The 13,573-nt window shown below is 45.3% G+C and overlaps 1 protein-coding gene and 1 long non-coding RNA gene across 4 annotated transcripts in view; one reads left to right on the top strand and one right to left on the bottom strand.

Moving 5' to 3' along the window:
- The window catches only part of KCNAB1 (potassium voltage-gated channel subfamily A regulatory beta subunit 1), a 454,438-nt gene that overhangs the window by 391,662 nt on the left and 49,203 nt on the right, over positions 1-13,573 (top strand). For all 3 annotated transcript variants that reach the window (XM_008266198.4, XM_051858804.2, NM_001170956.1), the window contains 1 exon segment: positions 883-969. In XM_008266198.4, the coding sequence (XP_008264420.1) occupies positions 883-969 (87 nt within the window).
- LOC138849351 (uncharacterized) lies at positions 72-9,691 on the bottom strand. Its single transcript, XR_011388099.1, has 2 exons — positions 7,989-9,691; positions 72-1,705 (listed from the first exon to the last, which is right to left on the bottom strand). It is a non-coding gene; the product is annotated as an uncharacterized lncRNA (long non-coding RNA).

Below are 13,573 nucleotides of genomic sequence, written 5' to 3'. Positions count from 1 at the left end.
TCATTAAATAAAAGTTAAAAAAAAGTGAAACCTGAAAAAAAAAAAGAAAAAAAATCCATGTGTACACTAAATGTGGTTAAAGCAATCGTTTATTTCTGATTTATGTAAATTTAATGGGTTAATGTGTAATAAAACTAGCTCCATCCCACCATAAGTCCATTAAGTAATTCAAAACATAAATATTAATTTGCATCTTTCAAGAAGAAAATGTAAACTCTTAAAAGAGACACTACTTTTTATTCTTTTTATTTATTATTTGAAAGGCAGAGTTAGAGAGATAAACAGAGACAGAGAGAGAGAGAGAGATCTTCTATCTGCAGGTTTACTCTCCAAATGGCAGCAACAGCTGGAGCTGGGCTGACCTGAAGCCAGGAGCCAGGAGCTTCTTCCAGATCTCCCATGTGGGCACAGGGGCCCAAACACTTGGGCCATCCTCCGCTGCTTTCCCAGGAGCATTAGCAGGGAGCTTTATCAGAAGTGGAGTAGCCAGGACTTGAACTGGTACCCATAAGGGATGCAGGCACTGCAGGCAGTGGCTTCACTCACTGCACCAACAGCAGCAGCCCTTGGTGTTTATTCTAAGCCTTGTTTCTGGATGTTGCCACACATGAGTCACGGAAGATCGTTCCAAGGGATGTGTTGTCCAATGGCAATGCCAGTCACTGAAGAAGTTCTAAGACTTCTCTTTGTTGCAGGCAAAGTCAGCTCTGAGATATTTTTAAATGGGTTTGAGGGCCAGTTGACACATCATTGCAGTCAATGTATTTTTGAAACTAATCCAATGCATTTTTTAAAAACAGCTTCATGAAGGAAACCAAACGTCAATACTTTCTAATAGTGCTCATATTTGGATTTTTTTGGGTTTTTCCTGCTTCTGCTCAGGATTGAAGGGCTCTCTCCAGCGGCTGCAACTGGAGTACGTGGATGTGGTCTTCGCCAATCGCCCAGACAGTAACACCCCCATGGAAGGTGAGTGAGGAAACTGGACACGAGGCCCCAGAATTGTTGAGTGTAGCTTGGGGGTTTGCTCACTCGCAGTAGGAGGTGAACTATGTTGAGACTGGGCTGACTGAATAGGGAAAATCAAACCCTGAGAGACACCTTCCAGCCTCAGTGTTCACCCCGCAAGCAGCGCTCTACAGCCAGCAGCTTCAAAGGCGCTGGCGTTGTACCTCCCACATTTCAGGCCTCACTGCTCCCAGAGTCATCTCACTTTTGTGATTTCATCATCTAAAAATAAATAAATAAAATCTATCAGACAGGGAATTTATAACCCAGCCATCATTAGTCTGGAGTGAGGGTCTTTTGCAATGATCGTGACCCTAAGTCTGAGTAGTTTCTGGTCTGCGATGACATGGGCTAAGTGTGGTCACAAAGCAAAGGTTTTATAGGAAGAACGACTTCGAAATAAGATCCCTCCATGGAAAGAGCGATTTCAAGGCGAGCGCCTTTGTTGCAGTGTTTCATTCTTGAGCAACTGCAATAGTTGTCGCCCTTCTATTCCTGCTGTTCCAGGCTGCTTTCTGTGGAAACTTGCAGAACCTTCTGGATATCAGGTTTTCTCTAATATACGCTGTTTACAAAACCTGCCCAGGGTTCTTGAGTAAGAGGGTAGTTTGGAAGGGTGAATTAAAAAGGGTGTTCCAGTCCACCGAGGCTTATAATCACACGGAATACCACTTACGTGTGGTGATGGAGGACGAAACTGTTGGGAGAAAGGAAGAAAAAGGAATGCTTTGGTTACTTGAGTTTTACAATATGATATAGATTCGCATTTTTCAAAGAATTAGAACAGTGTAAAATCCACACAAAACTACCCTGTAAGTAATTTCGTGCTTGATGAGTCACAAGGTAGTTCAAGATCTTGAAATAAATGAGTTTCTGTGAAGATTTCTTCTTGCCGTATGATATAGAATGGTTACGGAAGTTATGGAAAAGTACAAGTGATTGAAGAAGTGTATGAGTACATATGGATTTTTCTAGGTAGAATTTCTGACCATAAAAACTGTTGTAGAAGTTATTTTCCTTGCCATTTATATATTTCTTAACTACAGAAGTATGTGAAATATATACATTTTTATAACTAATTCTCTCCTAGAGTTTTCTGCTTTCTTAATTCTGGGTAAATTGGGAATTTACTATAAAGCGTATCCATATTAGAAATTATCAATAGAAATGACATTAAAATGCATATTTTGGTCAAAGAAAAGATTGATGTTTAATAAAGCAAGACATAGACAGTTTATTAGTATAAGAACTATACTGCAAGGAGAATATGATGTCACAAAATAGTTATTGATACATTAAAACAGAAGTGTCAAAAATGCCATTTAGTGAAACCCGTGGAAGACTGCACTTGCTTCACAATGAAGGTACCTAGTGACTATTTTCTTCTCTAGGACAGGGTCCTTTGCAACGACAGCATGCATGGAACAACAAGATATCTGGGATTTTTTTTTTGGTATCCTTTGCCCCCTCCCCGCCTCTGTCCTTTTCTGCCTTTAAATGTAGGGATATATTGTAGGAGTCTCTCAAACAGCAAACACAATTTGCATTTCATCTAGAAAAGAAGGAGGAAATCTTCGATTAGCAGCCAACCCATGTGATACTAACAAGCTAATAATATGTCTTGCATAAACACTGAGTGTTGAAAATTATTAAAAAGGAGTTTCAAAGTTTAAACAATAGATTGCTGTTTGATGAACTTTGTAACTGCAGAATTGTCTAACCTCAGCTAGAATCAGAGAAAATGTGTATTTTCCCAAAGTTTCTTATATAAAATTCAATAAAGCAGAATAGGAAGCCACTTGAACATGAGTCAGGTCCAGGTTCAGAAGCATAATAAAGGGTGGCAAGCAATGGAGATTTGCACCTGCTGATAAGGTCAAGGAACACGATGTTTTGTGGCCCAGCAGCAATCCGCCTGCTTATGGCAGAACCAGGCTGCTCCCCCTCACCCAGCGGGCCCTCCAAGCTGCCAGGTTTTTTCAGAGAAGGACTTCACAGGGAGTTCTGCAGACAGATCTCATGAAGGACTTCCTCTGGACTGAAATAGCTTCTTTGTGTGCTTCTCTGCCTTTCAGAAGTGTATATCCCCAAGCTTGGTTTAGTCATTTGTTCCAAGGTGGGCCCTATTGAAATGCCAGTTTGAGAGTAGTGTCTGAAAATGCGCTCTCTACACAGAAGAAAGTACAGATCTGGGACTAAAGAGTTGAAATAGGAAATAAAGAATCAGGGATTCCCAGGTGGGACTTGGCTGCATTTACTCCTCAACAAAATGCAGAAAATGGTAACTGAGCTGTCTCTGGATGCCATGTTGCTAAGATTTTTTTGCCAACCAAACACGTGTGTGAACTTAAGTTGTTCATAAACAGTAAGCTCTACCATTTAGTATTTCTAAAAACAATAGTTAAAACAAATATTACCAATAACTGAAATGACTCTTGCAACCTTACAGTAACTTTCATTAGTCAGTGTTACTCTACAGTCTTTAATTGTTCAATTTCTGCCCTAAATATGGTGACAAAGCCGTCATCACACTGCGCTACACCCCTGTTCTGGTTTTGTTTTTTTGTTTTTTTTTTTTTTTTTTTTTGTAATGCCAGGAAAATCTTAATCTCATTCATATACTTTTCTTGTTTCAACAACTCACATTGGTTATTTTAGCCTCAGTTGCATCCAATCCTGTCAAATATTCAGTGACACAATGATTGCCAAGCACATATTATTGAATTTTCATGTGAAGTCTACACATGAGTGTACTTCAAAAAAATCCATGGGAAACTATTATGAAAAAACTATGTATGGATTTCAAAATTACTTTGCACCAAAAATAAATGTATATTTTAATTCCAGCTTTCTGTTAATCATTTGAAGTATTCTCATATATTAGACCCTTAGCACTTGCGGATCGTTTTTATTTGTTTAAACAATTCCTTGTCTACTCCAGGAAGCCACAACATATGCAACCTTCCGTTTTGCTCAGACACCTATTTTATTCCCCAGGGGATCAAAAGCACTTTCCAAATGAGGGAGCCCAGCCCAACGGAGCACTAATTCTTCACCACTGATCCCAAGTAGAGTAGAATTCAACAGCTTGGGAACACTGAACAATCCACATGCAAACGTCAAGTGTCATGTGAGCCCACATCGGGTATCTATCTCCAAGACACATTTTAAACCACCTCCATCTAAATGTGATTAAAATGTCATCTCCATTCATGTGATTTGTACCAAGAGCTAATGTTAATTGGGAGCATTTCTAAAATAAACCAAGATGAGTTTCATCCAGTTTCTACATATCAGAAAGCAGCCAACAGAGCCAGGACAAGATGAGCTGCAGCCTCTCGTTCATAATGTATCGGCATTGACTATCCAATTAGTTGTCGCCTTCCCTTCTTCCTTAGAAAATCGATAGATAAAAGGGAAGTTCTCTCAAGAGAATGGCTGTAAATTCCAAATACACAGCAGTAGAGAAAGGAGTGAGACGTTTCCTTTGCAATCCCTAGGGAATACAATTACACATTTTAGGGCTCTGGGAAGATGTTCCCGACAACAGAGGGGCACTTGCATACTTTTTCCTCTGTCCTTCTTGTTTATTTTTCTGGTTCACCTAGTAGTAAGTCATTTTTCTTTCACAGCATCTGCCATGCCATCTGTCTCTGCTACAATATCTGGCAACGATGGCATGTTTTCCAATCCTGGAAAAAAAATCAGCCCCACATCCCATTTCTTCTTTCTCATGACACTGTATCCTTCCCTGCAAAGTCACTAACTTGTGCTCTACGGAACACAAATGCCTCATTTTCTCACTCTCGTAGATTCTCAACATGTATTTCAAAACTCTTAAGCTCATCGGACAGAAGAATGTTTAGGGTACCTTGAGTCATGCCGGACATGGATAAACGGAGAGCATTTGTGTCTGAGGGATTGAGTGAGGAGTTTTTGGATTTGGCTTTCTTTCATTCCCAAGTCCCAGGCTAATTTCTCTATCTGTTCTCTTCTTGCTGCTCCAGGGAGGAAATAATTGAGCATGACTGTGGTCACAATAGGAGGCTGAAAACCTTGAACCGCTTGAGAACAATAGCAAAGAGAGGGACCCTTTCTAGTTTATATTGCTTTAAAGGGGGGGGGGGGACACTAATTTCTGGGTCTGTGAGTATGGTGATTTTAAATTAACTTAAATTTTAATTAGTTTTTAATTTGAAAAATATTTGGAATTGAGATTTCTTACTTTTCATTTATGGCTTGTTGCCTACACAAGTTAATCTCATAGAATTCTTGAGGTAGTAAATATTATTTGCACAGTAATTGCAGTTCAAGGTATTTGTTTTTCCTGCTAGCAAGTTAGTAGATGTAAAATAACCCAGATGTCTTAATTTTAAATAAAAAGTGGTAAGAACAAAGTTAGCTTTACCTCATTCCCATATCAGCTTTGTCGAACAACTCATTCCATAAAGATTTCTTTCTCTCTAAACCATCTTTTAAGTGTTGGCGCATGCTAGCAGGAATCTATGACTATTCCAGAATCTAGGATACCCAACGAACTCAGAAACCAGAAAATATCACAGCATCCAAATTTTCTATATTTTATCAATTCCAGAATACTGAGCTAAGATATTTATCTTCCAAAGTGTTGTTCAATTTCTTTAAAATTCATTCATTTATTTAAAAGAGTGATACAGAGAGAGGGAGAGAGAAAGATCTTCTATCCACTGGTTCATTTCCCAAATGGCTGCAACAGCCAGATCTGGGCCAAGACAAAGCCAGGAGCCAGGAACTCCATCTGGGTCTCCCATGGCAAGGGCCCAAGCTCTTGGGCCACCCTCTGCTGCCTTCCCAGGCACATTAGCAGAAAGCTGGATTGGAAGCAGAGCAGCCAGGTCTCCAAACAGCACTCCGATGTGAGCCAAAGTAGTTTTTAAAACAAAAATTTAATCAGTAAAAACCTAGAAATATCATTTAACCATGCCAATTTAGTCTTTCTGCCTCTATCTTTTATAATCTTCTCTGAAAGTTACTTTCAATCTTTCCCAGAAAACGTAAGAGCAGAAAGAAAATTTTTGCAAGTAGTATAACATCACTATCCAGTAGAAATGTAATGAAAGTTACATATGTAATTTAATTTTCTATCCCCATTAAAAAAGTAAAGGTAAGATTAATTATAATATTGTGCAATCAATGTGGAAATTATTAATGAGTTATTTTACTTTTTTCCATACTAAGTCTTTGAAATCTGTTGTGCACACCTTAGCTGGGACCAGCACATTTCAAGTGCTCAGTAACCACATGTGGCTACTGGTCGAAGCTTCAAGCCCTGGCTTGGCTCCCTACCAGAGCGTGTGCTTAAGGCAGCGCTCACTCCTCTGAGGCTGTTCCTCGCCCGAAAGTGGAGGTGACACATGAAAGCCATCTGAGTGAATCAGCAGAGTGGGTGCAGCGCCTGCCTCACAGCTGGGCACACACACCTAAGTCCTTATGACGCACATACATCTAAACCTCCCCCTTGTCTGCCTCTCTCCCCGGAGGCAACCAAGGGAGAAGTTCAAGGCCCAGAAGCACAACACGGCGGCCCTCCTGCTGTCAACCAGGAATTAAGCCACAGGTTGGCAATGGACTTTTCTTCTAACTCATTTTTTTCTTTCAGAAATTTGCTCCGAAACTCTTCATGCCCCTTAAATTGATTTAACCATAAAATTTCCGAGGTTAATCTGTTCAGCCTAAAAGGTTACCTTATGCCTGTAACTTTTTTGTCAAAACCTTCTCTAGAAAAAGCTCAGTGATGGAATTAACTCATTCACTGGATCGCTATTTGCTGAGTACTTACTATGTGCTAAGTACTGTTCTGAGCATGGGAGAAGCAAAAACCCCGTGCTTGCAGAAAATGCATTCTTGGTGGGGACACAGACAGAAGTGTAAAAAAACCGCATTAGATCGTGATAATAGGTGTGGAAGAAAAAAACAAATCCTGGGAGGGGGCAGGAAGTTACGAGGTCTCATTGTGAGATACGGTGACCAAGGAAGGTCTAACTGACAGTGGAGGATGGAAAACAGCATGGCCTCCCTGCAAATAGTATGCCTGTGGTTTTAGAGCCTCATGAACCCTAATGAATACCGCCTTCCCATTACTAGCCAACTGATCTGACCGCTCTCCTCCTCGATTTCCCTATCCATAAAATGCAGACAGCAGTATCTACTCACTCGGTAGGGCTGTCGTGGGGATCATTAGAGAGCATGTATATAAAATGCCTAGGACACGGTAACCCCTCAAAACATGAGGGCTGTCCTTTTTTATTGTTTGCACAGTCCTGCTGTAAGCTTTTCATGTGGGAAATGACCCTGATGCCGGGGGAGTCTCCAGGTTATCCTATAGGCTTCAACAAAAGACTCACACAACAAATGAAGATGCCTGAATCACATGGTGTATCAAATCAACTGAAAGGAATCCTGAGAAGAAAGGTGGAAGAGAAAGAGGCAGTTAAAGCAACTAGGATAGAATACAAGGACCCACTGACCTAGATCTTGGGACACACAGGGCTCATGTGACCTGTTCTCCCTGTCTGATGCATTGGCCTTCCCCCATGGTGGTGTCAGATTGAAATTTGAGCAAAGGGACTCAACAGAGAGTACCTGGGTTGGTAGTACACTGGCTGTATTGGACAGACAAGCCCGCCTGGCCACCTGATGGCTAATCATTTAGTCTGATGGAAGCTAAGGACTGCGTTTCTTGTGCAAAGGATGTCTGAGGCCAGAATGGTGCTCATCAAATGGCTGTCTGATTGAAGACCTCATTTAAGTCCCCCATGTGTCTCCTGTGTATTTGGTGTTTTTCAAAACTGCAGCTGGATATGCTGTGAATGTCACATCTTTCCATCCCCTCCCTCTCTGTGTTCAGCACACACATCCCTCCTTTGTGGCTACTGTGACCCACGGGTTACTCATCCATTTTGTTTATCAAGCATGCTATGTAAATTCTGCCCATGTCTCACTTGCCGCTTGCTTCTCCTTCAGTTTTCATGTGTCTTTGCTTCTCTTACTTCCTTAAGCAGACTGAATAATCTTGAATACCACCGTGAAGACTCATGGCAGAGTTTACCACTCTTAGTTGCTGGCATTCTGTCTCAGGTCTGAAAGAATCTTCTAGGGCATTCGAGAGTAACAGAGGCCCACAGAGCTCCAAATGTGGATGATGCTGACATGCACCTGTCAAGAACAGAGTGCTGGTTACCAGATTATCTTCTTCAACTGTGTTCCAGATGTGGGGAGCAATCCGGACTAGACTGAGTTACTGGAATTAAGACTTATTCTATGCATCTGCTCTCCCACTGTGGGGAGCAAACCAGACTAGACTGAGTTACTGGAATTAAGACTTATTCTATGCATCTGCTCTCCCACAATATGGCGCTGGGAGAGAAGTAAACAGCTTCCGCACAGCTGCCTCCAGTTCAACCAATAAACTGTAGGACTTGCTACTGATTGGAGGAGAGCAGCGTACTCGGCGTGTGGGCAGCCGAGTTGGGATTGGCGGAGGAGGACTATAAAGGAGGAGAGAGACGGCATGCACCAAGAACATCTATGGGGAACATGTAGCTGAAGGAACACCTGTGCAGCCCCCGAGAAGAGCTGGCCGGCGGTGTGCCGCTCCCCTGCGGAGGTGGGGAGTGTGGCCAGGGGGAACTGCCCTTCCACGGAGGTGGAAGGGATAGTAGCCAACCCGGGAAGAACCAGCAGCAAACCCGGGGAGGGCCGAGCAGACGAAAGAACAGCGCAGGGTCTTGTGTCGTTCCTCCACGAAGAGGGGGAGCGACATAATGGTGCCGTGACTCGGATAGGAAACCTAGCTCGGATAGGAAACCTTGGACGGATAGGAAACTTAGGAGGGAAGAAACGGGAAGAAGCAGGAAAATACCGGAGAGAGAGACTAGCGAAGAGCCTAGGGGAAAGCCGGACGAGAAAGGTGCCGGAAGAAGCTATTGAAAGCCTAGGCATAGACTCGGATATGGACTGTGGGAAAGAAGTTAGGATTGAAAGCGAAAGTGAAAGCTTTCATAGACTCGGATGCGGACTATGGCAGGGAAGCTAGGAGACTGAAAGCGAAAGTGAAACCTGGAGGAGGCTTGGACTCGGATACGGACTGTGGGGAGAAGCCAGGAGAAATGAGAGGAATATTGTTGGAAGAAAACTTAGGGAAACATACCGGGTAGAGAAAAATGTTAGGGAGGATGAAGCCGCGAGTGCAGGCCGAGGCGAAGACTTAAGCCACCTTGGAATTCTTCAAGTCACCCCGGGGAGCAAGAGGCGAAGATCTGGAACCAGAAGCAGAGACGTGGGCCGCCAGGTTGAAATTCGCCAGGTTAGTCCGGGGAACTTGGACTGAATGCCGGTGGTGGCGGAAACACTCGCGGAAGCCGCCGCGTGCAGAGAGAGCACGGGGCGTGAATAGATAGGAAACGCGGGGCTGGCGCAAGGCCGTGGTGCGGGCGCGAAGTGCGTGGAGACCGCGGAGCGTGCGCGCAGAGCTGGGAACCCGCCGGCGAGGCGCCGGGAAGCCGCGCAGAGCCGTGAAGCCGCCGCGGGGTGGGCGCCGGCGGGGCGAGGCGCCGGGAAGCCGCGCAGAGCCGTGAAGCCGCCGCGGGGCGGGCGCCGGCGGGGCGAGGCGCCGGGAAGCCGCGCAGAGCCGTGAAGCTGCCGCGGGGCGAGGTGCCGAGAAGCAGCCTCGGGTCGAGCGCCACCGGAAAGCTGCAGGGATAAGAGAAACAGAAGTTTAGAAGTAAAATGAGAGAAATAGGAATGCTGGAAGATAGAAGTAAAATGAGAGAAATAGGAATGCCCGGAGATAGAGAAATAGAGAAATAGAAAGGCCTCCCCTCAACATGGCAATGAGAAAGCTTGGATTCGGTCTGCCCGATTAGTGAGGCGATGAGCACCTGCGGCGCTAGCAGCTTATGCGCCGCAGGTCACCGAAGACAGGCACGAATTAACATCAGTAAGGCCTCCCCACAATACTGCAATTAGAAAGCTTGGATTCGGTCTGCCTAATTAAGTGAGGCGATGAGCACCTGGGCGGCTAGCAGCTTATGCGCCGCAGGTCACCGAAGACAGGCGCGAATTAACATCAGTAAGGCTTCCCCACAATATAACAATTAGGAGGCTTGGATTCGGTCTGCCTGATTTAAGGCGGTAAGCACCAGCAAGCAGCTCGACCAAAGCATGAGCTGCAGGTCACCGAAGATAGGCACGAACCAACACTAATAAGTCTCCCCCACAGTACGGCAATGAGAAGGCTTGGATTCGGTTTGCCTTATTGTTAGGGCTTGTAAGCCCCTGCAGGCAGAGCGGAGCATGCGCTGCAGGGCACCGAACACAGGCACGCATCAGCGCCTAAAAACCTCCTCACAACATGGCGAAGAGAGGACCCGGATTCGGTTTGCCTGATTGATAGGACTTGTAAGAGCCTGTGGCAACTCTAGCAAGTAGAGCAGAGTGTGTGCCGCGGGACACCGAAGACAGGCGCGTATCAACGCCAAAAAATAAAAAGAAAGGGGGATCTGTGGGGAGCAATCCGGACTAGACTGAGTTACTGGAATTAAGACTTATTCTATGCATCTGCTCTCCCACTGTGGGGAGCAAACCGGACTAGACTGAGTTACTGGAATTAAGACTTATTCTATGCATCTGCTCTCCCACAATATGGCGCTGGGAGAGAAGTAAACAGCTTCCGCACAGCTGCCTCCAGTTCAACCAATAAACTGTAGGACTTGCTACTGATTGGAGGAGAGCAGCGTACTCGGCGTGTGGGCAGCCGAGTTGGGATTGGCGGAGGAGGACTATAAAGGAGGAGAGAGACGGCATGCACCAAGAACATCTATGGGGAACATGTAGCTGAAGGAACACCTGTGCAGCCCCCGAGAAGAGCCGGCCGGCGGTGTGCCGCTCCCCTGCGGAGGTGGGGAGTGTGGCCAGGGGGAACTGCCCTTCCACGGAGGTGGAAGGGATAGTAGCCAACCCGGGAAGAACCAGCAGCAAACCCGGGGAGGGCCGAGCAGACGAAAGAACAGCGCAGGGTCTTGTGTCGTTCCTCCACGAAGAGGGGGAGCGACACCAGAGTTGAGAGAGATGAGGAGACTTAGAAAAGCTCCCTCTCCTACAGCACACTGAGAAGTTAAGATTGCCAAGACTGCAGGAAATAGGTGAAAAATTGGCTTTAGAGAGAACGATATTCCAGAAAACTATTTGACATCATCTGGTGTTTTATTTTGTGCCTTCTTTGAAAATCCCAAGTCTCAACCTCATTCCATGAACTGCTCGCAAAGAAGGATCCCAAAAGAATATGCTTATACCCTATGCAGTCTAGCTATTTCCTACACACATACACACACACACACACACACACACACACATTTTTTTTTTCTTTTTTCTTTTCCCAGCAGTAAAGGAGGAAGCGATTCAGTCCCTAGCATTGGTGAGACGCAACAGGAGAAAAAGGGTGGGTCCCATGTACTTCTTCACAAATGCGTGGGCCCCACGTAGTTCAGAAAGAGTTCGGTCCCCCTTTTCCCTTAAGTCGTTTTTAGTTAAGGGAAAAGGAAGAGCAAGAGAGAGAACGCGGGCCACTTTGCTCGCCTCAGCTGTCAGGTGAAAACACTGAGCCTCTTAGTAGTCAGGCTGTGGGTTTGTGACTCACATGCACTTCCTGTTTCTGTGTGAGTTGGCTCATCCCTGAAAGATCGCAGGACTTGCGGCAGGGTTGAGCTCCATATTCTGAAGGCATGTCGACTCAGGCTGCCGGGAATCGTGTCTCTATGTGGCTCATTGTGCTGCAGCCGCTGTGCGGTGACACGCAGCCCAGGCTGGGCCAGGTGGGCCGTGGGCCCCCGCAGCCTGTTGGTGCAGTGTGGCACTGGGACAGTTTCTGGACTGCTGATGTAATGGGGTGAGTGGGGTCTAAATGTGTTCAGTCGGTAAGGAGAAGCAAATACTATCAAGTCTGTCGTAATTTCTGAACAAAGTGACGTAATCAGAGAATGGAGTTTTGTGAACCCTTGTGGGTATCCCGTATGTGTAATGAGGAAGCCTGGGCTCTGCAGCCAGAGGCCCAGGCTGCTGCTCTGAGGGGTGTGAGCTCGGCTGTTGTCCCACTTCCCAGGACTCCTCAAGTCTTTGCTTGTAAAGAGGGAAGAACAAGAGGATGACACGTCCTAGCTGTTTTCACCATTGTTGTGAAGATACAATGAGATGATTTACATGGAAATGTTTTATACATCGCAGTGCTCCCTACAAATATTCTGGGCTTGGAACGGACATCATTCACACTTTTAGGCCTACACAGGCATAATAGGCTAATCCTCCGCCTTGAGGCGCCGGCACACCGGGTTCTAGTCCCGGTCGGGGCGCCGGATTCTGTCCCGGTTGCTCCTCTTCCAGGCCAGCTCTCTGCTGTGGCCCGGGAGTGCAGTGGAGGATGGCCCAGGTGCTTGGGCCCTGCACCCCATGGGAGACCAGGATAAGTACCTGGCTCCTGGATTCAGATCAGCGCGGTGCGCTGGCCGCAGCGCGCCAGCCGCGGCGGCCATTGGAGGGTGAACCAATGGCAAAGGAAGACCTTTCTCTCTGTCTCTCTCTCTCACTGTCCACTCTGCCTGTCAAAAAAAAAAAAAAAAAAAATTAAAAAAAAAAAAAAAAAGATGTAATAGCTGAAGTTTCAGGCAAACACCAAGGCACAACTGCGATGAAATTTTAGAAAAAGAAGACAACTTCTGTTCATTTACTGCCAAAGGACATGGACAAGAGCTTATTCCAAACTTTTTTCTATTTTTTTTTTTTTTCAGCAGTAAGTGAGGTTGTAATGTTTAGTGAAGAGAATGCGCCTGCCGGGCCGGGCAGGCCTCTCAGCAAACGTGAGAGCACAGGCTGCCTCCAGACCGGAGCTCTCAGAGCTGTGGGCCCGCTGTTTCTCCTCCCCACCCCCTCTACTGGGGTACGGCTGGGCTGCTGCCAAGCTTTCTGCTTTGAGAAATTAAAAATCTATGGAAGAGTTTAAAGAATAAACGTTCATTACTCTTCACCTACTTTTACCAAATTGTGATGCATTTGCCTTTATTTTGCCCTCTTTTGCTCGCTTGCTCTCTCTCTCGTCACATTAAAACCATAAAACCTTCTCCAGTAACTCCTAAGGACAAGATATTCTCCTATATGAACACAGCCAATCATTTAACTCAAGAAACATAGCATTGACATACTAGTATCTTCTAATATACAAGCCATATTCCAATTTCCTGTATACAGTATCCTTGATTTAATGAAGACCCTCAGATGTCTTAATTATCATGGCTATTTAATCTTTTTTAATCTAAAACAGCTCCTGCACTGTTGTTTTCTCTTTAATGACAGTGAAATTTTTTTTTTTTTTTTTGACAGGCAGAGTGGACAGTGAGAGAGAGAGACAGAGAGAAAGGTCATCCTTTGCTGTTGGTTCACCCTCCAATGGCCGCTGCAGCTGGCACGGTGCGGCCAGCGCACAGCACTGATCCGAAGCCAGGAGCCAGGTGCTTATCCTAGTCTCCCATGGGGTGCA

This window comes from Oryctolagus cuniculus, chromosome 4, assembly GCF_964237555.1.
Source record: "Oryctolagus cuniculus chromosome 4, mOryCun1.1, whole genome shotgun sequence".
In the NCBI taxonomy this organism is placed as follows: domain Eukaryota; kingdom Metazoa; phylum Chordata; class Mammalia; order Lagomorpha; family Leporidae; genus Oryctolagus; species Oryctolagus cuniculus.
This window is presented reverse-complemented; position numbering and strand designations above follow the sequence as displayed.